Source organism: Delphinapterus leucas, chromosome 9, assembly GCF_059928025.1.
Source record: "Delphinapterus leucas isolate spDelLeu-1000000601 "Yukka" chromosome 9, BTC_Dleu_Yukka2, whole genome shotgun sequence".
Classification (NCBI taxonomy): Eukaryota; Metazoa; Chordata; class Mammalia; order Artiodactyla; family Monodontidae; genus Delphinapterus; species Delphinapterus leucas.
Window position 1 is genome coordinate 75,880,449 of NC_143137.1, and position 27,411 is coordinate 75,907,859.

The window sequence follows — 27,411 nt, forward strand, 5'->3', positions numbered from 1 at the left end:
AGGAAGAACGTGTTAAACAATAAGGATAATTTCTCTTACTGATTTATAATTTAGACTTACAATTCTAAAAATTATTTCTCTTGGAATTAGAGTTAAGAGGGACTTCAGAGACCCTCTTGTCCATCCTACTCATTTTACAGATGAGGAGAACAAGATAGAAGGGCATCTCAGGGTCTCATGCTGATGCAGGCTGAAATCTCCTTTTGTACACTGATGTGTTTTGTATTTTCCATAGCTCTTTTACCCAGACTCCAAAAGGTGGTAAAGGATGTATTTGTCCTAGTCAAATAGCCTTGTTGGAAGTTAAATTCAATTAAAATATAGATAGAAACTTTCTGGAAAACCAATTGATAATATGTGCTGTGTTCCTTAAAAAGTAGTTTATTCCCTTTGACCTAGTAATTTAACTTTTAAGAACTTCTCCTAAGAAAATAATTCAAAAAAAAAAAAGAAAAGAATTCAATATGGACAAACGTTTATGTATGAAGATGTTTATCACAGCATTATTTTTCCTAAGAATTGAAAGCTCTGTTCAGCAGTAAAGGACTGCTTAGCTGGCTGGGGTAGGAAGTGGCCCTTTAAACATCCCGTTGTTAATGTATATTTAATGACCTTTGAAACGTCTCTTTATTTGTTAAGGTAAAAAAGAAGGCTATGGAGCCAAACATAGAACTTGAGCCCAATTTTGTTAAACAGGTATAGTTTAGAAAATAACAACATGTAAGCTATTATGCAAAATACATCAGTATGTAACTTTTCATTACCTTCTCTGTCTTTTCAATATTTTCCAAATATTCTTTAGCTGTCTCAAATGCCAATTATACAGAGAAAGATATAAACATTACATTTTATAGGTATTTTAATAATATTATAATTTAATGACATTATAATAACTTTTATGTATATAATAATTATAAACTTAAAATGTGACCATCATAGAAGAAAGGGCACTGCAATGGAGATAAAATACGGAGTTCTTAGGTTAATTTTGCTACTGTAAATTTTGCTACTGTAAAGCCATGTGGCTTTAGGTAAGGGCCTTCATCTGTTGAAGCTTCAGTTTCTCTTTCTGTAGAGAGGAGTTTGAATTAGCCCATCTTCCTTCCAGACCTAAATCTCGATTTGATAAGTCACTTGGTATCCTTTTCTATAGCAAAGACGCTCAGGAGTCATAATAAATATTATTTAATATGTAATATGTAAATAATACTTATTAATAAAATTAATTTTATGAATCTCTTATATGGAATTCAAACTAATTGCCACTGTTGGCCTTGGTGCCTTTAGTAACGGGACATTCTCTGTTACAGATTGCCACGGAAGCAATAGAAAACTTCCGAACTGTTGTGTCTTTGACTCGGGAGGAGAAGTTTGAATATATGTATGCCCTGAGTTTGCAGGTACCATACAGGTAATAACCACTGAAGAGTGGGAGGGGAGTATGGGAAGTTTTTCAATCACCAGATTTGTTTTCAGGAAGATTGCTTTGGCCAGAAGGTAGGGAACAAGTGGAGAGACTTCTAGAAGGGAACCAATTGGGAAGCAATTATAATTAATCCAAGAGAGGAATCACAAGACCTGACCTAAGGCAGGGACATCTCTGAGGCAGAGCCTGTAGGAGCAGATAACTGAGGGGAGGGGAGGGAGAGAGGATGTTGAGAATGACTCTGATGCTACATTTGCATGATGACGCTATTATATGTCCCCACTGGGAATGAGTTTTTTGTGGAACATGAAATTTGAGGTATCTGTGGAGCCTGAGGGGGTGGTCTTCCTGGGTACACCCTTCCTTCTCTTTACCCTTCTCTCGTGCAGACCTTCTGTTCTTCCTTTAATGAACTCACAGTGAGGGCTCTAAAAACTGATGTGAACATAAGCAAGCCCATCCTCTCTGAGTCTCCTTTCTTCTTTTATCAGTGGGTTTTCAAAGTTTTTAAAATGAGAGTAGAGTCTTTTTTTATGAAAAAAAATTCACTTGAAATCCCAGTATATGAAACAGATAAAAGCAGAAGCTGATCTGATTAAAGCAGGAGTAGGCAACCCACTCACCAGCCTCTCGCACCTCCACATCGCCCAGTTCCATGTGGATCAGAAAATCCACATGTTAACTCCTTTGCAGAGCCTTCTCTAACTCCCCTAGAGGCTTAGTGCTTCTCCTTTCTTCCTTTAACACATGATTCATAAGGTACTTCCATTGCATAAATAACAATCCAACTTGACTCCTGGGTCCCCAAGGGCAAGAACATGCCTGGTTCCTTTGTGTTGGCCCTTCATGGTCCCTCGAGCTTGTGGTTTTGGGTCAACGTGTGTTGAACGAATGTTTACTATAGAGTACGTACGTATTATATGTCCATGGGTGGGGGAAAGGGAAGGAATTTATTAATCCCTAACAAGCTCTTCTTGTTGTCTTTGGCTTACTTTAACTTGACCTTAATGCTTTGAGGTGTGGTTACTTCTCCATTAAAGATGAAGACACTGAGGTTCAGAGACAAGGTGTTTTCCTAAATTCTCACAAGTGGTGATGTGAGGACCGAACTTAGTGTTTTGGAGACGAAACCCATTTTGGTCTGCTACACCTTCATACCCCACTGCTAACCTATGAAAGGGTACGTTTTAAGGACCTAGAATTGAAAGTCAAGTAAGTTTCAGAATGTCGTCTTTTCAGAAACTCTCTGAGGAAAGCACACATCTTTGGAATCACGTTTTCCATCACCCAGGCAATGATGTACTTTTCTTACGCTGGCTGTTTCCGTTTTGGCGCCTACTTGGTGGCACACGGCATCATGGACTTTCAGGATGTTCTCTTGTAAGTATGGGGGTCGTCTTTACAGTTAACTCTAGAAATCAAACCAAGGCGCACATCTCATGCCTGGATAGAAAAGCTTACTGTGAAGCGTCATGAAGAGATTTTGGTGATTCAGAAGATGGCATTTTGCCTCTGAGTCTCCGTGTATTATCCTGGAAGCATCTCATTTCATTTGGGGAATCTGTGTCTACCCTTCTCCCCGACGCTGACTCACACATTTGACCTTCTTGAATCCATGGCTAGCTGGGGTGGTGATTCAATGAGGAGTTTCCAGAAGGCCTGGGTGTTTTGGGAAGAAGCCTAACCCAGGGCCAAGGACCTGGTTCCTTTTAAAGGCTTCTAAACAGGGCAGCCAAAGAATGAGTGTGGAGCACTTGAGTTCTGAGAGCCCCGGAAGATTCCAGGATAAATTTGCTTTCTTTCATAAGAGAAAAGCAGTTAGAAGGTAAGAGCTGGAGAAATGCAGAAATGACAAAGGAAGCTCGATTGGAGTATCTGCTCCATCACTGTGAATGCAGACAATTGTACCTCGGTCAGGAGAAGAGAGACCTGGACTTAACTAATATTTCTAAAATACTAAAATATGCAGTTTGGTAGTGAAAAACACGTGTAATTTTTCCAAGTGTCTAGGTTTGGTGATGGCTGAGCTGCCCTTTGATACCATACCATAATTAGTGGTGATACAGTTTTACATTTAAAGCAGCATCATCGAAACCTGGGAATGTGTGTTAGTGTAATATTTCCATCCTATTTAGACATTGACTTGTGCGTGCATTACAGTTTTCTCACGATGACTCCAACAGAAGATTTAAAATTTCCACTCAACATCTTTCTGATAATTGATATGCAGGTGCTATTTATAACTATAACCAAAGGATCAAAACCAGGCACCATTGGCATTGGCGCTTTGATTAGATAATTATCTGATATATGGCTTTACTCCGAGGTTAAGGTATTCAATTGATGGAAATTGCCGACTCTTGGACTTTCAGATTCAGAAAATCCATCTTCCAAGTAAGGGATAGGGGAGACCTGGCTGAAGAGCAGTCCATTTTGAACAGATTCCACAGGTCTAAATGATAACAAGACCAAGATGAACCATCTGTGTGATTTATTTAGAGCTATTAAAAAGAAAAAAACACTGTGTGCTACATTAACTCAGGAATAGAGTCCAAAGGAATGGACCTGATGGACTCATGGCATTATTCTGGGAGATTCCTAATATTATACTCGCTGTTTAAAAAGGCTTTTTTTTTTTTTTTTTTTTTGCGGTACGCGGGCCTCTCACTGCTGTGGCCTCTCCCGTTGTGGAGCACAGGCTCCAGACGCGCAGGGTCAGCGGCCATGGCTCACGGGCCCAGCCGATCTGCGGCATGTGGGATCTTCCTGGACCGGGGCACGAACCCGCGTCCCCTGCATTGGCAGGCGGACTCTCAGCCACTGCACCACCAGGGAAGCCCTAAAAAGGCATTTTGATAAACGTGTCCAGAGAAGGGCAGCTGAAATGTTGAAAGTGAAGGGACTTACCAAAGATGCAAAGGGTTTTGAAAATAATATTCCAATACTTTGAAGGGATGTATTATGCAAAAGGATGTACATTTTTCTTGGTTTGAAAAGGAACTTTTTAACAATAGAGTTCCTCAATCAAACTTCCTCCGTCCTAAAACCAAGGATGGAAGCTAGCTTAGGGGATGTGCCCTGGCACAAGCATTGAGAGCTGGACTTGACATTCTGTGAAGTCCTTCCCAACTTTCAGCTGCTATGACTCCCATGTCATAGATTAAGAACGCCGATGCAGGGAATTCCCTGGCGGCCCAGTGGTTAGGAGCTGGCGCTTTCAGTGTGGTGGCCTGGGTTCGATCCCTGGTGGGGGAACTAAGATCCTGCAAGCCGTGTGGCATGGGCAAAAAAAAAAAAAAGAATGTCGATGCATCTTGCAAGCAGCATGATATCTGGCTCTTTAAGGAACTCTCTGTGGTACAGTTCACAGGTTTTCTAAGAATCTGATGTAATCCAGCAGAACGCCTATATCCGTTATTGATTGCCACAAATAACGCTGCATGACAACCACCCACTACCCCCCAGTGACACACGATAATAAACATTTATTTTTGCCCTTAAGTTTGGGGGTTAGCTGGGCAGTTCTGCTGATCTGGGCATAGTGGATCTCAGCTGGGCTTGCTCTTGTGTGCAATGGGTAACAGGCTGGTTGGCTGGGGCCCACGGCACTCTTCTGTCTGTGCCTTGTCCTCCAGCAGCTAGGTGGGCTTGTGGTAGTGGCGGGGAGAGAGAGAAACATGCACGGCCCCCTGAGTCATAGGCTTGGACCTGGCAACAATCACTTCCTCCACATCCTGTTGGCTAAAGCAAATTCCAAGGCCAACCCAGATTCAAAGGGTAGGAAAACAAATTCTCCTTCTTCAATGGAGGAGCTGCAAAGTCACTTACAAGAAGGTGAGGACACAGAGAGAGATGAAACATGGGGTCAGTTTACAATCAGTCAGTTATACCGATATGAACTTATAAGGAAAAGTGTTTGGTTTTTTTTTTGAAACTTTTTGACTAACATGTTGTGACTGTTTGAGACAGTGCTCTCTGGGTGTAGGAGTGTCACCTTTCTAGCATTGCAGTCCTAACTCTTTGCACATTTCGTCTTTGTCATTGGCAGAGTTTTCTCAGCCATTGTCTTTGGCGCGATGGCTGTGGGTCAGGCCAGTTCATTTGCTCCTGACTATGCCAAGGCCAAAGTGTCAGCAGCCCACGTCATCATGGCCATTGAAAAAACCCCTGTGATTGACAGCTACAGCACGGAAGGCCTAAAGCCGGTCAGTTTGATGTTTTGATTATATGATCTGCTCCTAACTGATGAATTTTAGTATTCTAAGTGGAAGTTTAATAAAATCTGTGCTTTTTTTATTTGGTGGTAATAAAATGAAAGTTTCTCTGTCATTTTAGTTCATTTTAGTAAATGCTGGTAATACACATTAACGTCTAGTACTTTTGTAGAACAAAGCCACACGGATGTAGAAATACTGCCCATTTTATACACAAATCCTGCTAATCAGGTTTTATTATATGTAGGTTACCCTATTCTTGGGGAACAGATTTGAGTTTTCACATTTGTATTGTGTTAGTGAGACATGCTATGAAAACACTGACCCTTTTAGATTTTATGTATTACATTTTAGCAGTTACAAATGAAGCCTGACTGTAGTACAAGTTCACTACCTTCTGATACCTAGCGGTAGAGAGGGTTGGCTGTTGTGAATTTTCAGGATTGCAGCAATCAAATTTACTGTTATTGTTCTGATTTTAGAATACAGTGGAAGGAAATGTGACATTTAATGAAGTCGTGTTCAACTATCCCACTCGACCAGACATCCCAGTGCTTCAGGGGCTGAGCCTCGAGGTGAAGAAGGGCCAGACGCTGGCCCTGGTGGGCAGCAGCGGCTGTGGGAAAAGCACGGTGGTCCAGCTCCTGGAGCGGTTCTACGACCCCTTGGCTGGAACAGTGGTGAGCACACTTTTTTTTCTTCTTTTTAAAAAAAATTTATTGGAGTGGAGTTGATTTACAGTATTGTAAATCACTCAGCAAAGTGATTGAGCTATATATATATATATATACATATATTCATTTATTTTCAGATTCTTTACCTGTATAGGTTATTACAGAATACCGAGTAGAGTTCCCTATACTATAGGGAACATATACAGTAAGTCCTTGTTGGTTATCTATTTTATATATAGTAGTGTGTGTATGTTAACCCCAGGCTCATAATTTATTCCTCCCTGCCATGTTTCCCCTTTGGTAACCCTAAGTTTGCTTTCTATGTCTGTGAGTCTATTTCTGTTTTGTAAATAAGTTCATTTGTATTATTTTTTGAGATTGCACATATAAGTGATATTATATGATATTTGTCTTTCTCTGTCTGACTTCACTTAGTGTTATAATCTCTAGGTCTGAGCACACTTTCTTATTCAGCTCATTTCAGTTTTTTCATCTTCTAAATGCCTAGATGTATTTTTTTTTCGGATTTTTTTTTTTTTTGATGTGGACTGTTTTCAAAGTCTTTATTGAATTTGTTACAATATTACCTCTGTTCCATGCTTTGGCCTTTTGGCCGTGTGGCATGTGGGATCCCAGCTCCCCGACCAGGGATCGAACCCACACTGGAAGGCAAGGTGTCAACCACTGGACTGCCAGGGAAACCCCTGCCTAGATGTATTTAATTCTCAACTATAAGCCATGGCTTTCCACACTTTTAAACAGTGGTCCCACTTAAAGTCTGACATCCTAGATATAGTCTCCAAGCTGTGTCCACTGCCCCAGCCAACTTCTCCAGCCTTTCCCTCAACCCTGCTACTCTGCCTTCCTCTGCAAGCAGCCTTTTTACCAGCCATCCCCCTTCCCTTGGTTAGGTCTCAGTTTACATGAGCAGATGCAGGAAAAAAAGCCAGAAAGACAGAGGAGGGATGCTGAGAGAGACTAGTAACATGGACGCCAGCGATGGGAAGGGTTTCAACAAGGAGAAGGTAGTCGGCACCGACAAATGCCATGGAGAGATGGGGTAAGACGGAGACTGAAAACACGTGGGAGGATTTGGCAATGAATGGGCTGCTTCTGGCATTTCACAGTCTTCTCAGTGAAGTGATGGTGGTAGGAAACAGTTGAGCATGGCTGAGGTGTGGTCAGGAGGGGAAATGGAGACTGAGCGAAGTGTAGACTAGCTAGAAGATCAAAGGAGAAGGAAAGGAAAATAAAAAAGGGGAGGCAGAGCCCAGGGAAGATGCTTAGCATGGGGAATCTTGAACATTTTTATGGCTGAGGATGAGATAAAACCATTGATGAAGAGAGGGAATTCAAACACCTTCTAAGGAAAAAGAAAAAAAGCGAGATCAACAAATTTGGGAGACAGATAAAGAACATAGAGGGATTCTCTTTTGTTTCCTGAACAAAAGAGTAAGTGAAGGGTCAAATTTATTCATGCAACATTCAAGAAACTGTCAGTGAGTTCCTGTCAGGGACTGTCTTAGGTACTGGGAATGAGATAGGAGTCTTGAAGGGAGTAGTGACATTTTATTACTATTATTATTTTTTGGCCGTGCTGCACAGCTTGTGGGATCTTAGTTCCCCAACCAGGGATTGAACCCGGGCCATGGCAGTGAAAGTGCGAAGTCCTAACCACTGGACTGCCAGGGAACTCCTGGGAGTAGTGGATTTTTTTTTTTTTTTGCGGTACGCGGGCCTCTCACTGTTATGGCCTCTCCCGTTGCGGAGCGCAGGCTCCGGACGCGCAGGCTCAGCGGCCATGGCTCACGGGCTTAGCCGCTCCACGGCATGTGGGATCTTCCCGGACCGGGGCACAAACCCGTGTCCCCTGCATCGGCAGGCGGACTCCCAACCACTGTGCCGCCAGGGAAGCCCGAGTAGTGGATTTTTAAATGACTATAATGGGGACTAGGAAAAGAATCAAACTAGGTAGGAATGGAATTCAGAGGAAAACATTTTCATTATGTAGGCACTGAGTTACTGGTCAGACTCAGAGGTGATATTCAAAATATTTAACAACTGGAATGGGCCTGGGCGCTGCCCATCCAGGATGGACACCTACTTTGTATAGTCAGACCAATGCCTGCCAGCTCTATATGGGCCCTACTTGCGTTAATGATTGATGTGAAAATAGAATTTTCATCCTGTAGGCCAGGGCCCTTTTCACTTCCCCACGGTAGTCACAGTTATCATAAATATTTCTTATTGTATTCACAGACAGCTATGCCTTTACTCAGTCCATTCTTTGACAGTTGTGGAAACTTTGTTCGTCCTTACGCTTTGTTGCTTATTTGTACTACCTTGTTTTATATCTTCTGTGAATTCTGACTTCATGCTTCAATTTTGTGGTTAAAGTTTGGACAGAGAACTCTCAGTGAAAACCTTGCTGACACATGAAGCAATCAGAGGAGGAAATTTTAGCTCTCAGACACTGATCGTGGTCCTTAAGAGACATTTCTTAAGCAGTGTGTTAAATGTTGAGCTCTAATGAGTTGTAGGGGATGGTGTCTGTCCTCAAAGATTTCAACTGAAGAGATGGGACATATCCTTCCATGAGTTCTATTAAAGAAGAAGATAGGCCTAGAGCTAGTTCTTAAGGGATATTTAGAGCTGGTTGCATAAAGCTGTAAGGGTGAGCAATCAAGACATCGTTCGATGAAAGAGATAACGTGAGCTGGGGCTGATTGATTTGTTCCCGATGCAGCATATAGGCCAGTTCGGCTGAAACAGCAGATTTAATCAGAGTAATGGTTCTCAAACTTTTTTGATTATAACCCACTTAGGAAAGACCAAAAGAATTCCCCCCCCCGACACACCTCACTACACTCACAGTCACTGTAATGGGAAAAAACACTTGGTGTTAATAGTGTTGGAGTTGAAAACAACAATGGTAAACATACGTGCAGTAATTAGACAGGAAGAAAGTAAAGAAATTAATGATTATTCTCCATGTTCATAAGCACAAGGGGAGCGAAATTTAAAACATGGACCGTATCAGTTATGGTTCAGTGTAGGAAGCAGAAACTGCTCTGGGTATTTCAAGCAGATAGATATTCAGTAAGGGGAATTCGGTGCTTACAGAATCACTGGAAGGGCTGGAAGAGTGGAAGTAAAAGTAAAAGTCAGCACTCCCAACATTCAAATCACAGCATCTCAGCTGGGGTCCTGTGGCCAGGAGGTTGTAGGAAATTATGCCAGTGTCACAGCTGCTCCAAACCTGAAGACACAAGACCAGAGTCTGGGTGTTGTAAAAACTTCCGTCTGCCAAAACACAGGTGTTACTTTACCACGGCCTCTGTCTCCCAGATTTTGCACACTGCATCTCACTGGTAGAACCTCAGTTACTTCTAGAACCAGGAGCGAGCCTGGGAAACAGTTTTTAGTCCTCTACTCCCTTGATATGTGGAAGGACAGACACAGAAGTATATGGAAATGAATGCTGAGTGTATAGGACAGTAACCATCTCAAGACAACACTGATCATGCCCTGAAAACATAGTGTCCTCTTCCATTGCAGGGAATACGATGATCTGCTCCTGTGCATTTACACTAGAGCTTCGAAATACTGCCAAGTGCTCCACAGCAGCCAGACTTCTTAGTGGAAGTGCCTTCGATAAACATTAGTAAATGTGCCAAGTTTTGTTAAAGAATGTCAATTAGTGACCCTGAATAACTCAGTTAATAGGTTATTAGTGATTAGTTCTTTCTTTCTTTCTTTTTTTTTTTTTTCGCCACACCTCGTGGCATGCAGGATCTTAGTTCCCCCACCAGGGATTGAACCCACACCCCTTGCAGTGGAAGCTTGGAGTCTTTTTTAAAAATATTTATTTATTTATTTATTTGGTTAGTTGCACCGGTTCTTAGTTGTGGCAGGTGGGCTCCTTAACTGCAGCTTGCCAGCTCCTTAGTTGCAGCATGCAGTCTTCTTAGTTGTGGCATGTGGGCTCCTGAGTTGTGGCAGGCCGGCTTCTTAGTTGTGGCATGCAGGCTCCTTAGTTGTGGCATGCATGTGGGATTTAGTTCCCTGACCAGGGATCAAACCCAGGCCCCCTGCATTGGGAGCTTGGAGGTCTTATCCACTGTGCCACCAGGGAAGTCCCGAAGCGCATGGAGTCTTAACTGCTGGACCGCCAGGGAAGTCCTATGATTAGTTCTTGTTGCCATAAAAAATGAGTCTATGCATTTGAGCATCATTTGATCATAATGATCATTTGAAGCAAGGACTTGACCCTGAGGAGGTCGGGAAATCCTCATGACCATCAACGAGCCTCGAATCACACTCTGAGAAACATTGACCTGAGCGGAGGTTCTCAAGCTGGCGTGGATCATAATGGCCTAGAGAGCTAATAGAGAACACAGCCACCCCGGCTCATTTACGAAGGTCAGGGCCTAGCCTTTTCATTTTTATGATTTTTCCCAGGTGATTCTGATGCCAACAGAGGTGGAGAACCTCTGATCTGATAACTTTAAAAGGTTTAGATCAAATTGTGGCAAGTCTTGCAAAACCAAGCTATGGAATTGTTCAGAGAGTGGAGTTTCCAAGTTTGGTGGGGCCTGAAAGTTGTACAATTTCAGGGACTCTATTTGAAAGAATACAAAGTTATGAACACACAATTAGATATGAAAGTGAATATTTCCTTCAAATGAGAAAAATTCACAACAAAATATTGAAACCTTAAAGACTCTGGTCCCTCTCCTTTTTAGGCAGGTTATCCTAAATGCTTACCCAGAAGACCTGGGCTCTCTCCCATCCAGAACACCGTTCAACTCCCAGCATTTGCCTGCAAATGGGCGTCCTTGAATCTTAAGTTCATTAGCTTCACTGAGACTCACTCTGGTTTGAGTCTTCCCCTGACCTTTCCTTTCTTCCCTTGCCAGCCCATGCTATGCGCTGCCACCAGAGTCCTCTCTCCCCCTTAGGACACAGTTAGCAGCCTGTTGTCTGGGTATTACCCAGTGGGTGCTGGGGCTAAGATGGAGACATTGCTCTTTTGAGGGAAGACAGAAAGTATTTTTCAATTCTGAGACACTGTGTTGCTAAAATCCAACCTGTAGTGTGTAGGTCCGATCTGAGCTCCCTCAGTCACTAAGAGTGTGACCTTGCACAAGTGACTTAGCTCTGCTCATGTCCTCATCGGTAAAATGGGGATTAAACTCGCATTTACCTCGCGAGCGTTGTCATGAATATTAAACGAGAGAGGGCCTGAGGTGAGCTTACAACAGGACCTATAATATAGTCAATGCTCAATATTTTATCTATGATTACCATTTCAGAGTAAATACATACAGCAGGATAATACATATTTAACATTTGATTGTGCTACTGAAATCAGGTAGTAGATTTAAGTTTAGAATAGAGATAGCTTGTCATTTTAATTTAGGCTTTCATTGTTTTTGTTTATTTGTTTTTTGGCCTTCCATTGTTATTGTCAGTGTGTTACTTTAAGTTTTTATTTAGGCCAGTATCTTTTTTTTCTTTTTTTTTTTTTTTTTTATCCCGCCGTGCCACACAGCATGTGGGATCTTAGTTCCCCAACCAGGGATCAAACCTACAGCCCCTGCATTGGAAGTGCAGAGTCTTAACCACTGGACCGCCAGGGAAGTCCCAGGACCAGTATCTTCTGAGCAGTGTTCACTGACGCCCTGGACTTCCTTGGTCTTCCCTCAGACGGCCATCCATGCCTCAGCCAAAGAAGCTCTGCGTTGATCTTTTTATATTTGGTCTTCTAAACGTGTTTCCCCTAAGGAAAGGATTCTTTCGCAAACACAGGATTTAAATAGTTTGCAGTTGCTGTGTGTAGCATGGGGCTGAGGAGGCCCAAGCGTCTTCTTGTATGCAGTGTGATGGAGAAACTCATTAAAACTTGCTGGGATCCATCATATTTGTCTGACTGTATTCGTTTGATGGTGTCTATTTTTTCTCCCAGGGGTATAAGCCTGGAAAAAAGTTTTTTAAAAAACTACTTTTTCTTTCCTCAGACGTCCGTTTTTCACACTGTTCCATCTAACAAGATCTGCTGTTTCGCCACATACTTGTATGGTTTTTCCTGCCTCTCTTCACTCTCTACTTTCCACCTTCGCTTAACACTGTGAGGAAGCCTGGAGCATAGATGCTTGGAACAGTTTCCATGGCAACCGGGCTTGGTACTAATAAGGTCATGGGTGTGTTTTCCATCCATCCTTGCACCTGCCAGCTTCACAAACAGAAGCTGTCTTCCTGCAGCAAAGACTGTACCCTACCCCTGGCCAGCTGTCTCCCAGAGGCACCCAGCCAGGTACACGGGATTCAAAGTGTATATATAGCTCAGGACATACTCATCACCACTATTATAAAAGCTCAAAGCTGAGTCACTGATGTCTTCTTCAGGGAGGATGAACAGCTCTCACTTGAATGCCAGCATTCTCTTGCAAAGTAGGTCTCTGGGGCAGACACATCTGCACCAGAGCAAGGATTATTATCGGCCAGGCTGTATGGGTACGCCCCAGGCTTCTGCAGGATAATCCAAGGGGAGACAGGTCACTAGAGAAAGGGCAGCCTCTCCCTCCAGCTCCTTTGGGTCAGATCCAAATCGCAGACAGTCCTTCACATACCCTGTGCCCAGCACTGTGCTCAGTAGGGTTCATACATGACTTCATTTAATCCTCAATTCTTTGACTTTATCATTCCCAGTTTACACACAAAGAAACTAAGAGACATTAATTCACATTCCTAAGATCAACAACGATTTAGAGATATAACAGCCACCTTCCGACGCTCACTTCTGTTTCATTTAAGTCCTCAAAAACTTGATCCTAACTAACAGGTCAGATCAGAAACGTGACCTACAAACCTATTCTACGATATAGCAGTTAGTTATTTCCAATCTAATGGTGGCTGCTTTTCCTGTGAAAAATCAGTACGTAAGAATAAGGATGCCAGAATACATCCCAGAATTAGAATGCATTTTATTAGTTTCCTGTGGCAGCTATAACAAATGACAGCAAATTTAGTGGGATGAAACGACACAAATTTATCTTACAAATTCTGGAGGTCATATGTCCAAAGTGGATCTCACTGGGCTAAAGTCACAGTGTCAGCAGGGCTCTGTGCCTTCTGAAGGCTCTAGGGGAGAATGTGCTTTCTTACCTTTTCTAGCCCGTGGCCCCTTCCTGCATCTTCAAAGCCGGCAGTGACCGGTTGAGTCTTTCTCATATTGCTCCACTTGATACACACTCTCCTGCCCCCCTCTTGCACAGTTAAGGACCCTTATGATTATGTTGGGTCCACCTGGATAATCTAAGGTAACCTCGACATTTTGAGATCAGCTGACGAGCAACCTTACATCGTAATTCCATCTACACTTGTGAATAACATTCGCAGGTTTCATGAACGAGAACATGGATGTCTTGGATGGAGGAGAGGTGCATTATTCTGCCTACCACATGCATAGGGTTGAAACAGAAGAAATATGATGGTTCCTCAAAGCATACAATTATGACCTTATTCAGTTAACCTTGACAATCCAAACTGAAAACAACAACAAAAGTCTCATAATAACTTGGCAGTCTTAATGTATGAAATAACGATATTAATTTTGCTAAATTCAAAAAATGTGCTGGTTCTGAAGATGATCTGTGATCTCTTGTTTTCAGCTAATTGACGGCAAGGAAATAAAGCACCTGAATGTCCAGTGGCTCCGAGCACACATGGGCATCGTGTCCCAGGAGCCCGTCCTGTTTGACTGCAGCATCGGCGAGAACATCGCCTACGGAGACAACAGCCGGGTCGTGTCACAGGAGGAGATCGTGCAGGCAGCCAAGGAGGCCAACATACACCCCTTCGTCGAGACGCTGCCTGATGTAAGTCTCTCTCCAAATAAGGTGCCTGGGAGCCTGTGGCAGCCCCCCTGGCCTATGCTTGTGACTTCAAAAGGGCTGGATCCCAAAGGTGAAATGAGCAGCTACAACACACGTCCACCTGTATACAAGCATCTGCCTGCACTTCCCATCCCCAGTGGATGCGATGTTTACCTGATCACCCGACTCACTCCCTGTGAGCAGCCTGACCAAAAAATACATATGCCTGGGAGGCCTTTCCTTCCAAGTCTGGGTGCAGGGCCCACAGAAGCAAGAGTGACCCTCCCCCACCATTTCTCTCCCAACCTTCCTTCCTTCCGCCTCCTTGCCGCTCTCCCCCAAGCCTCAAACCTCCCTCTGTGGAGTCAGGCCAGGCCAGGGAACTGGCCCCTGCCAGAAAGAAGGCTCTGAGTAAGGCTGAGCCATTGGAGTGTCATCTCTCCCCATTGCACATTCCATGCGCCCCAACCTCTGCTTGTAGGGCTGATTATTGAAACCTTCCCTGGGCTGTTGTCCCACAGATGCCTTCTGAATTCCTCCTAGGAAGTTAGGTAAATGGAACCTCTTGCCCTCTCTTAAGCCTCTTAGGTCCTGTATTTTGCATTGCAATCTAGACCTATCTTCTCTAACCCACCCACCCCCCATTATTATAAGTTATGTTCTTTATTTTAAGGAAGTGCCCCCCTAAAAAATAAAGCTCAGTAGCCTGAAACTGGCGGAGAAGGTCCTCTCCTCATGGGGAAAGATGGCAATGCCTTATGGCCCCAACCCTCTCCCAAGATTTCCTTTTCTGGAGGCTCTTCTTTGGATACCTGCTGTCACCACACATCATAGGCTCCAGGGAAGAGGCGTTGTCCACTCCCCTCCTTTAACCTTCTAGCCCATCTGTGGATAATTGGCCCTAGAACATTTAAAGCATGTAACTTTAATTCCCTTTACTCATGGCGAGGTCAGTGTTCTCAAAGTCTGGGCGTGGGCCAGAACATCAGCGTCACCTGGGATCTTGTAAGAAATGCAGATTTTCAGGCCTGACCCCAGACCTACTGAATCAGAAACTTGGAGGTAGGGTCTAGCAATCTGTGTTTTAATATCCCAGGTGATGCTGATGCAGGTAAAGTGTGAGAACCACTGGGCTAGGGGTTAACAAAAGCAAATACAGAGAGTAATTATTATCTAGCTTATGAAATATACCTTGCCCCTCTCACTTTTGTCTGCCACCGGGACCTACCTTTCTGGGCTCTGGGCTCTGTCTACGGAGCACACTTGTAGACATCATAAGTCTCTTCCTCAATGTCTAGACCTGGAAAGAGAAGGCAAAACCACTTAAGTCCTATTTTCTGTCCAAGGACCTACTTCTTCACCTGAGTGGTTCGCACTAGGATTTACCTCACCTTGCAGGGGGCTGGTCTAGTTTCCTCCTCTCAGGGGTACAGCCCTGCCTTTATCTGCCTCAACAGGGTCGATACTGTGGCAGTGCAGCCTGGCAACCTCTGCACCCTCATGGGACTCGCTCCAGTGCTCTAGCCTCCCTGGTGGCTGCAGCTCTGGGCTGGGCCAGTCCCAAGCATCTGCCGGCACCTCCCCTGGGCTCGCTTACTCCACCTGCAGGTGGAGAGCTCTGTGTTGAGTGCCATAGAACTAAGGTTGCCAGAAATAGCAAGTAAAAACAGGCAATCCTACATAGAATGAATTTTTTTTAAATTGAAGGATAGTTGATTTACAATGTTGTGTTAATTTGTGCTATACAGCAAAGTGATTCAGCCATATATATATATATATATATATATATATATATACACACACATTCTTTTTTTAATATTCTTTTTCATTATGCTTTATCATAGGATACTGAATATAGTTCTCTGTGCCATACAGTAGGACCTTGTTGTGTATCCATTCCATATATAATAGCTTACATCTGCTAACCCCAGCCTCCCACTCCGTCCCTCCCCTCCCCACTTCCCCCTTGGCAACCACAAGTCTATTCTCTATGTCTATGAGTCTGTTTCTGTTTCGTAGACAGGTTCATTTGTGTCATATTTTAGATTCCGGAAATGTATAAGTGATATCATAATGGTATTTGTCTTTCTCTTTCTGACTTACTTCACTTAGTATGATAATCTCTAGTTGCATCCATGTTGCTGCAAATGGCATTATTTTGTTCTTTTTTATGGCTGAGTAATATTCCATTGTATATGTGTACCACATCTTCTTTATTCATCTGTCGATGGACATCTAGGTTGCTTCCATGTCTTGCTATTGTGAATAGTGCTGCTGTGAACATAGGGGTGCATGTATCTTTTTGAGTTATAGTTTTGTCTGGATATATGCCCAGGAGTGGGATTGCTGGATCATACGGTAATTCTATTTTTAGTTTTCTGAAGAACCGCCATACTGTTTTGCATAGTGGCTGCACCAGCTTAACATTCCCACCAACAGTGTAGGAAGTGGAACATGAATTTTAAAGTCAAACTCTGGATGTCAGAATCAGAGCCCACAGTTTGACTAACATTTCAGCCTGGCAAGGACCTGAAAATAAAAAGATAATATGGTTTTTTTAGGTTACACATTACATTTCTGCTCTCCCCTACATACCCTATTAATTCCTGTCCTATTGTCACATTGGATACTTAGTGAGCATTATCTGCTCTGGGAAACAATATGTGAAAAATTTCAGGAGAACTCTGAAAACAAAAGTCAATCAGGAGATTTCAGCTTTTCAAGTTAGATATCGAATAGAGTTTCTTAGCATCCATTAAAATTGTTGAAGCTTTAGAGATAGTCTTATAAAAACAGACAACAAAAGGCTAGCATCCCAAGAATTTCTTCCCTTCCTCACTTTATTTTTTTTAAAACGATATTATCATAATCGACATTTTATTTTTTTTAACATCTTTATTGGCATATAATTGCTTTACAATGGTGTGTTAGTTTCTGCTCTATAACAAAGTGAATCGGCTATACGTATACATACATCCCATATCCCCTCCCTCTTGCGTCCTTCCTCACTTTAAAATAATGCAGAGAGCATCACCTGCTGGTTATAAATAAAATGAGTTTCGATTATTTTATTATGCATAGCCTGTTAAAATCAAATTTCCTTCCTCCTACCAATCTTTGTCCCAAATGCAATGAAACCAGAAGGCTGGAAGAGCCTCACATTGCAACAGTCATCTTCCTCGTAAATATGTTGACTTGTCTACACTAAAGCATAACTTTTAAGACCCAAACGTCTGTCTTCAAGAAGAGAGGTTAATCCTGCCATTCAGAGCTATGTTTTTGTTGTTTAACTCTCCTTCAACCCATTCTTAGCTTCTGAACCTAAACTTTTTTGTGTATGTGGAAGTGGTTATCCTATTTTCTGCAAGCACACTCTATTTCAGAACTTTATCAGTTCTACTCTTCATCATAACAAAACCCTATTTACAGAAATATAACACCAGAGTAGGAGACAAAGGAACTCAGCTCTCTGGTGGCCAGAAGCAGCGCATTGCGATAGCTCGTGCCCTCGTTAGACAGCCTCGTATATTGCTTCTGGATGAAGCTACATCAGCTCTGGATACAGAAAGTGAAAAGGTAAGAATTTAACATGGACTCATTCACACTTGAAGCAGTTGTCCCTTAAAAGGTTTTAAATTTACGCTTCTGTCTTCTACAGTAGAGAACACAATTCAGCCAGATACTGAGTTTTGTTACTTTCAGTGGAATTTAAACACTTTCGGTAGCTGTCATTCAAGAGAACTAAGATGAAACAAGGCAGGTTAGTCTTACAACGCTTGTGCTCCAAAAGTCAACCCCGGATCACTTTGTATTGATCTAAGAAGCTGCATTCAGGAGCCATAGTCCCATTTCTACTGGCAGCATCTCCTCAACAACTATATAAAAAAGTGGAAGCACAGGACAGTGTTAAAAGCTGGCTGTACTCGAAGGTAAACACTAGCAATTGTTCTCAGTTTGAGAAGAAGTGGAGTGTTCAGGTGCCTGAAAGATAAACTCATTCTGAGTTTTTTTTTTTAATCTTAAAAATACCAAAATTCAAGGAGGCTGTGTTTGGCCTGTGCTCAGGCTTCCTGTATTTACTGTAGTGCTAGACCAGAAGGATGCCACAAGGCTGGGGACACTACTGAGTGCTTCTAAATGATTGCATAGGCTGTATTTACAGTCATAACTCTGAGATAAACCAAATTAGGATTCAGTATTCTTCTGATACGACAGATCCCTTGCTTTGTAAAATCTATGTTATATTCCATTGACACCACTGTTAAAGAAGCACGTATCGTTGGAGAAATTAATTGTGAGGCTTGTTATGGAGGAGAAATTCAAGGGAGCGGATTATTATGATCAGAGTTAATTTGTGTGATTATTGAACAGGTTGTCCAAGAAGCCCTGGACAAAGCCCAAGAAGGGCGCACCTGCATCGTCATCGCTCACCGCCTGTCCACCATTCAGAATGCAGACTTGATAGTGGTGATTGAGAACGGCAAAGTCAGGGAGCACGGCACACATCAGCAGCTGCTGGCACAGAGAGGCATCTACTTCTCCATGGTCAGTGTCCAGGCTGGAGCAAAGCGCTAGCGAACTGTGACCATATGAGCTATTAAATATTGCCTAATATTTGTGTTAAAATATGGCATTTAATCAAAATTGAAAAAGTGAGCACTTCCTGGGAAGACTATGTAGAGTTACTTATTTAACATTTCCTGCTTCAGTGGAAGATCATTCCACCCAGTTCAGAGTCTTCAGAGACTATAATTGAAGGAACAGAAAGAAACAGCATCAATTGGAGAAAAGTAATGGTTTTAATTGCATTATAAAATTTATAGAATCATTCAAAGTAGATTCTGTTAATAAAGTGTATAATTTTTGTTTCTATTTTCTCATTCAGACTGTAACTGACTACCTTGCTAAAAGATTATAGAAGTAGCAAAAAGTACTGAACGTTTGCGTAAAGTGCCTATAATAAAACTAAACTTTTATATGACTGGAGTCATCTTGTCTAAAGTGCCTGTAAATCTGTCGTCTCCCAGTTGGACTACTGAAGATCATTTCTGCACTTTAAAAAAAGGACTTCTTTAAAAATTCTCATTAATTTTTGTAAGAATGGTTAAACAGTGTAATAATTCCTATTGTACATGTCTTTTCACGTTGGGTTCTACAAAGCCATCTGGCTTCATTCTTCTTGGACTTGATCCTGCTGATTCTTGCATTTCCATTTTATGCTGGCTGTCAAACCAACCACATAGATCAATACAGGATTTCAGGGGCTGAGATGGGGCAGAGGATGGACAGTTGTGAAGTGTATACTCTGATGTACATTGAATATCTTGCATTGCTCTTATAAAGGGCTCTCCCAGGATTTTAATACTTTTGCATTTTTAAAAATACAGTTCTTTTTCTGTTTTGATAATGCATCACTTTCCCCAGTAATTGGTCTCTTCCAAAGTTGATCCTTCTGGTGGCAGGTGATTAAAATGTGCCATAAGTTTAAATACATCATCATGAAAACATGACGAAAAAGGAGAATATCACCAGAAAATGATACTCTGACTATAAAAAGACAAGCCAAAAAGCATTATAAACATGATTGAGAGTCACAAGCTGGGAGCAGTATTTGCCATATTTATTATAAATAATTGGTACTGTTACTATCTAAAGAATTTTAAAAGGAAGAAAATGCCATCACCTCCAAGGAAGAATTGGCAGAGGACATGGTCCAGTAAATCCCGAAGAAGAAATTGAGGAGAAAGAAAGTGCACACTCTCAAAGAAATGTAGATTAAAACAACAAACCCTTGAGGGGTAACATGAGCCCCATGGCGGAATAAGACATCCTTTGTTTCTCCCTCAAGGACATAATTTGGCATCCAAGCACAGACAAAAGTACCTTTTTGGGAGTTGTGGGATCCAGCATCATATGCCAAGGGACCTAAGAGGAGTCTTGCTTCCCCGTGAGTCAACTAATAGGGATAAAGACCTGGGTCCTGGCTGTGGACCCTGCAGTAGCCTGTGAACTGGCTCCAGCGCCCCTTGGCCTTGGTCCAGGAGCCCCTGGAAAACACTGTCTAAGACAATCACCCACAGACCATAGAGCCTTTGTACAAGTCCTGGTTTCCAGATGAGAAGTTCCAGCACACCTTTGGAGCAAAAAAACCTCGAAGTTTGGAAGCATTGAGAGGATGAGAGGAACAGCTTGTCCTGACTTGCACCATCCCTCCCCCCAAGGGGACACAGCTTAGGGCCAAGAGAGATCTCAGCCTGTGATTTCTCTCAGGGAAAGTGAGAGCTTGTGAGTGACATGTGGCTCACAGGAGGCTGCCAAAGGAGCTCCTTTCTCTCTCCCCACATCCAGAGTACTGAAACATGAACTGCATGACTGAGAGGCAGGAAGAGACGGAGAATGGCACGTAGCTCCCTCAGAGGGTGTTAAAGGGGCACAGAGCCTGCTAACCACATTCAAGAAGCCTGCCCTCACCTGCAGATCCTCCAGCGGGCGCACGGGTGTCCCCAGTGCTCAGTATGCCTCACCCACACAAACCCCCTGACCCTGTGGCTGGCTCCCTGTGTGTGCTCCCAGCAGCAGTGGTGAGAGCAGGGTCCGGCAGATGGTGAGTGATATTCAAGCACACAAAGAATGCAGGCTTGAATCTGCAGGCCAGGGAGAAGCCACAAATGAGCTTTAGGGCCACCTTTGAAAAAAGGGAGGCAGCCAATACATGGTTTGGTGCATTGCAGATCAAGGGGAGGCATATAAGCTTAAGGATTCTGCCACAAGAGGGAGCAAGAAGTGTGGATCAGGTGTAACCAGAGAAGGCCTGAGAAAGCCTCAGGATCACTAGCAGGGCTGATGGAAGATACTTCTCTCCTGAAGCCAGTTAATAAAGACAGGAGGAGGTGACTTTAACTTCAAATGGGAAGACAGCAATGCAGAACTTCAAGGAATATGAAAAATCAAGGAAACATGACACCACCAAAGGGTCACAATAATCTTCCAGTAACTAACCCAAGACATGGAGATCTGTGATTTTTCTCTTAGTGAATTCAAATATGCCGTTCTAAGGAAACTCTGTGAGTTCAAAGAAAACACAGACAAGTCAACAAAATTAGAAAAACAGTACACAAACAAAATGAGAAATTTGACAAAGAGATAGAAAATATTAAAAGGAACCCAACAAATTCTGAATCTGAAGAATACAGTGAATGAAACGAAAAATATAATAAAGAGCATCAGTAGCACCTAAATATATTCAGCAAATACTAAGAGATCTGAAGTGAGAAGTAGACAACAATACTATAATAGTAGGGGACTTCGGTATCCTCCTTTCAACAATAAAGGGATCATCAACAAAGAAATGTTGGATCTGGACTACACTTTAGACCAAATGGATTAGCAGACATATAGGGAACATTCCACCCAACAGCAGCAGAATACACGTGCTTCTCAAGTACACATGTAAAAAGTAGCAGAATAGGTCAGTCAGAAGACAGAAGAGAAGAACTTTGAAGTTACCTAGTCAGAGGAGAGAACAAAGAAAAAAGAATGGAAGAGAATGAGAAAGCCTACATGATATATACAGTACTATCCAAAGAACCAATTTGTGAATTATTGGTGTTCTGGAAGGAGAAGAGAGGACAGAAAGCTTATTTAAAGAAATAGTGGCTAAGAATTTTTTCCAGACCTGGGCAGAGATTTAGATCTCCAAATTCACGAAGCTGGTAGGCCACCCAACAAAATCAACCTAGAGAGATCCTCTCCAATACACGTTATAATAAAACTGTTAAAAATCTAAAACAAGGAATCTTAAAAGCATCAAGAGAGGGAAAAAGCTTATAACTTTCAAAAGAACCTGCATAAGGCTATCAGTGGATTTCTCAGCAGAAATCCGACAGGCCAGGAGAGAGTGGGGTGATACATTCAAAGTGCTGAAAGGAAAGAAAAAAAAAAAGCCCTGCCAGTCAAGAATTCTCTGTCCAGCAAAGTTGTCCTTCATAAACAAAGGAGAGAGACTTTCTCAGACAAACAGAAGCTGACAGAATTCACCACCACAAGACCTGCCTTACAAGAAATGCTGACAGGAGTTCTTCAAGCTGTAATGAAAGGATGCTAATTAGTAACACGTAGCCAACTTCAAAATACTCTGATACTGTCATATGGTGCTGTATTAAAAGTTATAGGACAGTATATAGGTTAAAGGACAAGGGTATTAATAATAGCTATAGCTACAATTTATTAATAAATACCCAATATAAAGAGGTAAATTGTGGACTTCCCTGGTGGCGCAGTGGTTAAGAATCTGCCTGCCTGCCAGTGGAGGGGACATGGGTTCAAGCCCGGGTCTGGGAAGATCCCACATGCCGTGGAGCAACTAAGCTCGTGTGCCACAACTAGTGAGCCCGTGCACCACAACTACTGAAGCCTGCGTGCCACAGCTACTGAAGCCTGCATGCCTAGAGCCCGTGCTCCGCAACAAGAGAAGACACCACAATGAGAAGCCCGCGCACCACAAAGAAGAGTAGCCCCCGCTCGCCGCAACTAGAGAAAGCCCACATGCAGCAACAAAGACCCAACACAGCCAAAAATAAATAATTTTTTTTAAAAAGAGGTAAATTGTGACATCAAAACATAAAAAGGGGGAGTAAAAGGTTAGAGTTTTTGTATGCAAAGTTGTTATCAGTGTAAAATAAACTATTATATCTGTAAGATGTTTTATGTAAGCTTCATGGTAACCACAAAGCAAAACCCTGTAGCAGATTCACAAAAGAGAAGAGAATCAGAGCATACCACTATGGAAAATCATCAATTCACAAAGGAAGGCAGCAAGAGAGGAAGAAAGGAAAAAGGGAACTACAAAATAGCCAGAAAGCAATTAACAAGATAGCACTAAGAAGTCATTACCTATCAATAATTACTGTAAACGTATGTTGATTAAATTCTCCAATTAAAAGGCATAGAGTGGCTGGATAAGACCCAATTATATGCCGACTACAAGAGACTTGCTTTAACTTTAAGGGCACACATAGGCTCAAAGTGAAGGCATGAAAAAGATACTCCATGCAAGTAGAAACCAAAAGAGAACAGAGCTAGCTATACTTATATCAGAGAAAATAGACTTAAAGCCAAAAACAATAACAAGAGACAAAGAAGGTCATTATATAATGATAAAGGAGTCAATTCATCAAGAAGATATCACAGTTGTGAATATATATGTGCCCAACATTGGAGCACCTAAATATATTCAGCAAATACTAAGAGATCTGAAGTGAGAAGTAGACAACAATACTGTAATAGTAGGGGACTTCGGTATCCTACTTTCAACAATAAAGGGATCATCAACAAAGAAATGTTGGATCTGGACTACACTTTAGACCAAATGGATTAGCAGACATGTAGGGAACATTCCACCCAACAGCAGCAGAATACACGTGCTTCTCAAGTGCACATGTAAAATTCTCCAGGAGAGGTCATATGATAAGTCACAAAGCAAGTGTTAGTAAATTTAAGAAGATTAAAATGATACCAAGTATCTTTTTCAACCACAGTGATAGAAACCTAAAATCAATGACAGGAGGAAAGTTGGAAAACTAACAATAATATGGAAATTAAACACTCCTGAACAACCAATGGGTTAAGGAAGAAAACAAAGGGGAAATTTTAAAAAATATCTTGAAGCAAATGAAGATGGAAACACAACATACCAAAACCTATGAGATGCAGCAAAAGATGTTTTAAGAGGGAAGTTTATGGAGATAAATGCCTACGTTAAGAAACAAGAAAGATCTCAGAAAAGCTACGTTTACACTTCAAGAAACTAGGAAAAGAAAAATAAACTAAGACCAAAGTTATCAGCAGAAAGGAAATAAGATCAGAACAGAAATAAATAAAGACTAGAAAAACAAAAGAAAAGAAAAATGAAAATAAAAACTTTTTTTTGAAAAGATAAGCAATATTGACAAAACTAGCTAGAAAGAAAAACAGAGAAATCAAATAAAATTGGAAATGAAAGAGGAGAAATTACAACTGATGGCACAGAAATAGAAAGGTTCATAAGAGACTACTATAAACAGTTATACACCAAAAAATTGGATAAAAACAAACTGATAAATTCTTAGAAACATACCATACCAAGACTGAATCATGAAGAAGTCAAAAATCTGAATAGACCAATAATGAGTAAGGAGATTAAGTCAGTAAACCAAACCTCCCAACAAAGAAAAACCCAGGGCCAGATGGTTTCACTGGTGAATTCTACCAAACATTTAAAGAAGAATAACACCAATCTTTCTCAAACTCTTCCAAAAAATTGAATAGGAGGGACCACTTCCAAAGTCATTTTACAAGGCCAGCATTGTCCTGATTAAAAAGCCAAGTAAGAACATTACATGGAAACAACAGACAAATATCTGTGATGAATATTGATGCAAAAATTCTTGATAAAATGCTAACAAACTGGATTTAACTGCACATTAGAAGGATCATACAGCATGATCAAGGGGGCTTTATCCCTGGGATGCAAGGATGGTTCAACATATGCAAATCAATAATTTATTAATAAATTAATTTTATTAAATAAAATTAATAAAATGAAAAATAAAAATGAGATCATCTCAATAGATGCAGAAAAGAATTTGACAAAATACAACATCCTTTCATGATAAAAACTTTCAACAAATGGATTATATAGGGAATATACCTTAACACAATAAAGGCCATATATTGTAAGCCTACAGCTAACAGCATACTCATTGGTGAAAGGTTGAAAGCTTTTCCTCTAAGATCAGGAATGAAATAAGTGTCCCCACTCCTGACTCCTAGTCAACATAGTATTGGGCATTCTAGCCAGAGTAATCAGGCAAGAAAAAAAAAATGGCATTCAAATCAGAAAGGAAGAAGTAAAGTTGTCTTTGCAGATGATAAGATCATATACACATACAGAATGTCCTAAAGTTTCTACCAAAAAATGTGTCTTTCTCTGCCTGGCTTATTTCACGTAGCATAATGCCCTCCAGGTTCATTCGTGTTGCCACAAATGCAGGATTTCCTTCTTTTTAGGGCTGAACAGTATTCCACTGTATGTATATACCACATTTTCTTTATCCAGTCATACTTTGATGGATACTTAGATTGTTTCCAAATTTTGGCTACTGTGAATAATGTGGCAGTGAGCGTGCAGTGCTGATTTCGTTTCCTTCAGATATATACCCAGAAGTGGAATTGCTGGATCATGTGGTAGTCCTGTTTTTAATTTTTTTGGTAACTTCCATACTGTTTTCCATGTTAAGCCGTCAAATTTGTGGTAATTGGTTACAGTAGCCTTGGGAAACTGATACAGGCTTCAAATCAGGGAAGCTAAATATAATGCTTTTATTTTATTTTATTTTTTAAAAAAGGAGTCTAATGAGGCTCTGAGTTGGGCTAACGAAAAGAGGGAAGGACGGGTGGCTGTGAGAAATATCCATAGTCTAGATGTGAAAGGTAGAGGGAGGAAAAAAAATTGGCTATAGGAAAATGCTGTAACATTGATGGAGGTGAGGAGCTCTTAGGAGGAAGATGATGTGTTCATATGGCTTGAAGGTGACATCATAGTAGAAGATCTTGAAAAGTGTGGCCCTTGGGTACTAACTAAACACAGATGGGTCCCCTGTGTGCTGTTTGCTTGAATTCAACTTTTATTTTCTTAGTTCCATCCTGCGATTCTCCAGCTCTGTCCAACTCTAAACAATGATGGTGATTTTGTTCACCAGAACGAACTTCTGAATTCAGGCCAAAGTGTGTTTCTGTTTCATGACATAAAAAGCAGCCACTTGTTACCAGGTCTCAACAATAAGAGGTCTTTTTGATTAATTTTTCTTACTCACATCTTCATTTCAGATGCCTGCTTCTAATTTGTGAACCTTTTGAGGAAAGGATTATGTCTTTGCATCACTTTGCTCTTTTGTCTGGCAACATCCTTGGTATATACTCGAGGTTCAGTGTCTGTTCTTTGGCCAATTTTTTTTTTTTTTTTATCTAGTATGTACTTTCCTCTGGGTCAATTTTGCTTTATCAAAAATTAACATCTGAAAAGTCATTTGTTAATATAAGATATATTAACAGTATTCTTATCTAAGGCCATACAGTTCTGCATAAAAAATAGGGAAGGGAGTTCATCTTTACCATAAGACCTGTGACCCACCTTTACCTACTCTACCAAATGAAAGGGAAAACTGTATGGGAATTGTGTCCATAATTTTGTAAAAGAAAAAAATGTTTTTAAGAAATTAGAGTAGGCTGATAACAGTATTATACCAATGCCAACGTCCTGCGTTTGATTTTGTATTATAGTTACTACCTGCTGTCATTCAGGGAAGCTGGATGAAGGGTACACAGGACTCTACAATTTTTGCAACTTCCTATGAGTCTATGATTATTTAACAAGAAAAAGTTAAAAGAGAAATAGGAGAATCATATGGTGAAACTACTTAGAGACTTGCTGCTCTTGGAATTATCTGGCAGTCCAGCGGTTAGGACTCTGCGCTTCCACTGCAGGGGGTACGGGTTCGATCCCGGATCAGGGAACTAAGATCCTGCAAGCCACATGGCGTGGCCAAGAAAAAAAAATTGCTGCTCTTAAAGTTATAGTAATTTGGGCTAAAATCTGAAAAATGAGAAGGAGTTACCCAGGAAATGGTATGAGTGTGGAAGACAGGACATAGGGATGAAGGGACAGCATTTCAGGTGGAGGAAACAGCCTGTTCCAAAAGGATTTGAAGTACAGAAGGAAGGTTGTTGTGGTTGGAGCTGGCTGATCAAGGCGGAGAGTGGCATGAGACACTCTGGCCTGCTACCTCTGGGAGCCCTGCCTGACAAATTGGAGTTTGGGAGTGTTTTACCCCTCCCTCTCAGAACCCAGCCACTGTGCCATAAGAAGCAGCCTGAGTTACATGGGAAGGCCACATGACTTGACTCAGCAGAGCCCCCAGCCCACAGCCAGTATCAAATCCCAGGCACGTGAGTGGGTATCTCAGACATCCAGCCCAGTCAAGCCTTCAGATGACTGCAGCCCCAGCCAGTATCTGACTGTACGCTCATGAGATGAGAACCACCCAGCTGAGCCCAATCTGCAGAACCATAAGGGATCAAAAAAAACATTATTTTAAACCAATTGATAACTAGAATGAGTAATAACCCTTCTAGTTGCAGAGCCTATAAAGGATTTTCGCTTGCCTTAACTCTCTTGATCTTCA

At 41.6% G+C, this 27,411-nt stretch overlaps 1 protein-coding gene across 2 annotated transcripts in view; it reads left to right on the forward strand.

Moving 5' to 3' along the window:
* Nucleotides 1–26,605, forward strand: part of ABCB1 (ATP binding cassette subfamily B member 1) — a 112,136-nt gene extending 85,531 nt beyond the window's left edge. For both annotated transcript variants that reach the window (XM_022588333.3, XM_089917743.1), the window contains 7 exons: nt 1,311–1,411; nt 2,666–2,806; nt 5,475–5,631; nt 6,123–6,320; nt 13,988–14,194; nt 17,621–17,767; nt 18,563–26,605. In XM_022588333.3, coding sequence (XP_022444041.3) covers nt 1,311–1,411; nt 2,666–2,806; nt 5,475–5,631; nt 6,123–6,320; nt 13,988–14,194; nt 17,621–17,767; nt 18,563–18,766 — 1,155 coding nt within the window. In that variant the 3' untranslated portion in view covers nt 18,767–26,605. The remainder of the gene's footprint in view (nt 1–1,310; nt 1,412–2,665; nt 2,807–5,474; nt 5,632–6,122; nt 6,321–13,987; nt 14,195–17,620; nt 17,768–18,562) is intronic.
* Nucleotides 26,606–27,411: the final 806 nt, after the last annotated feature.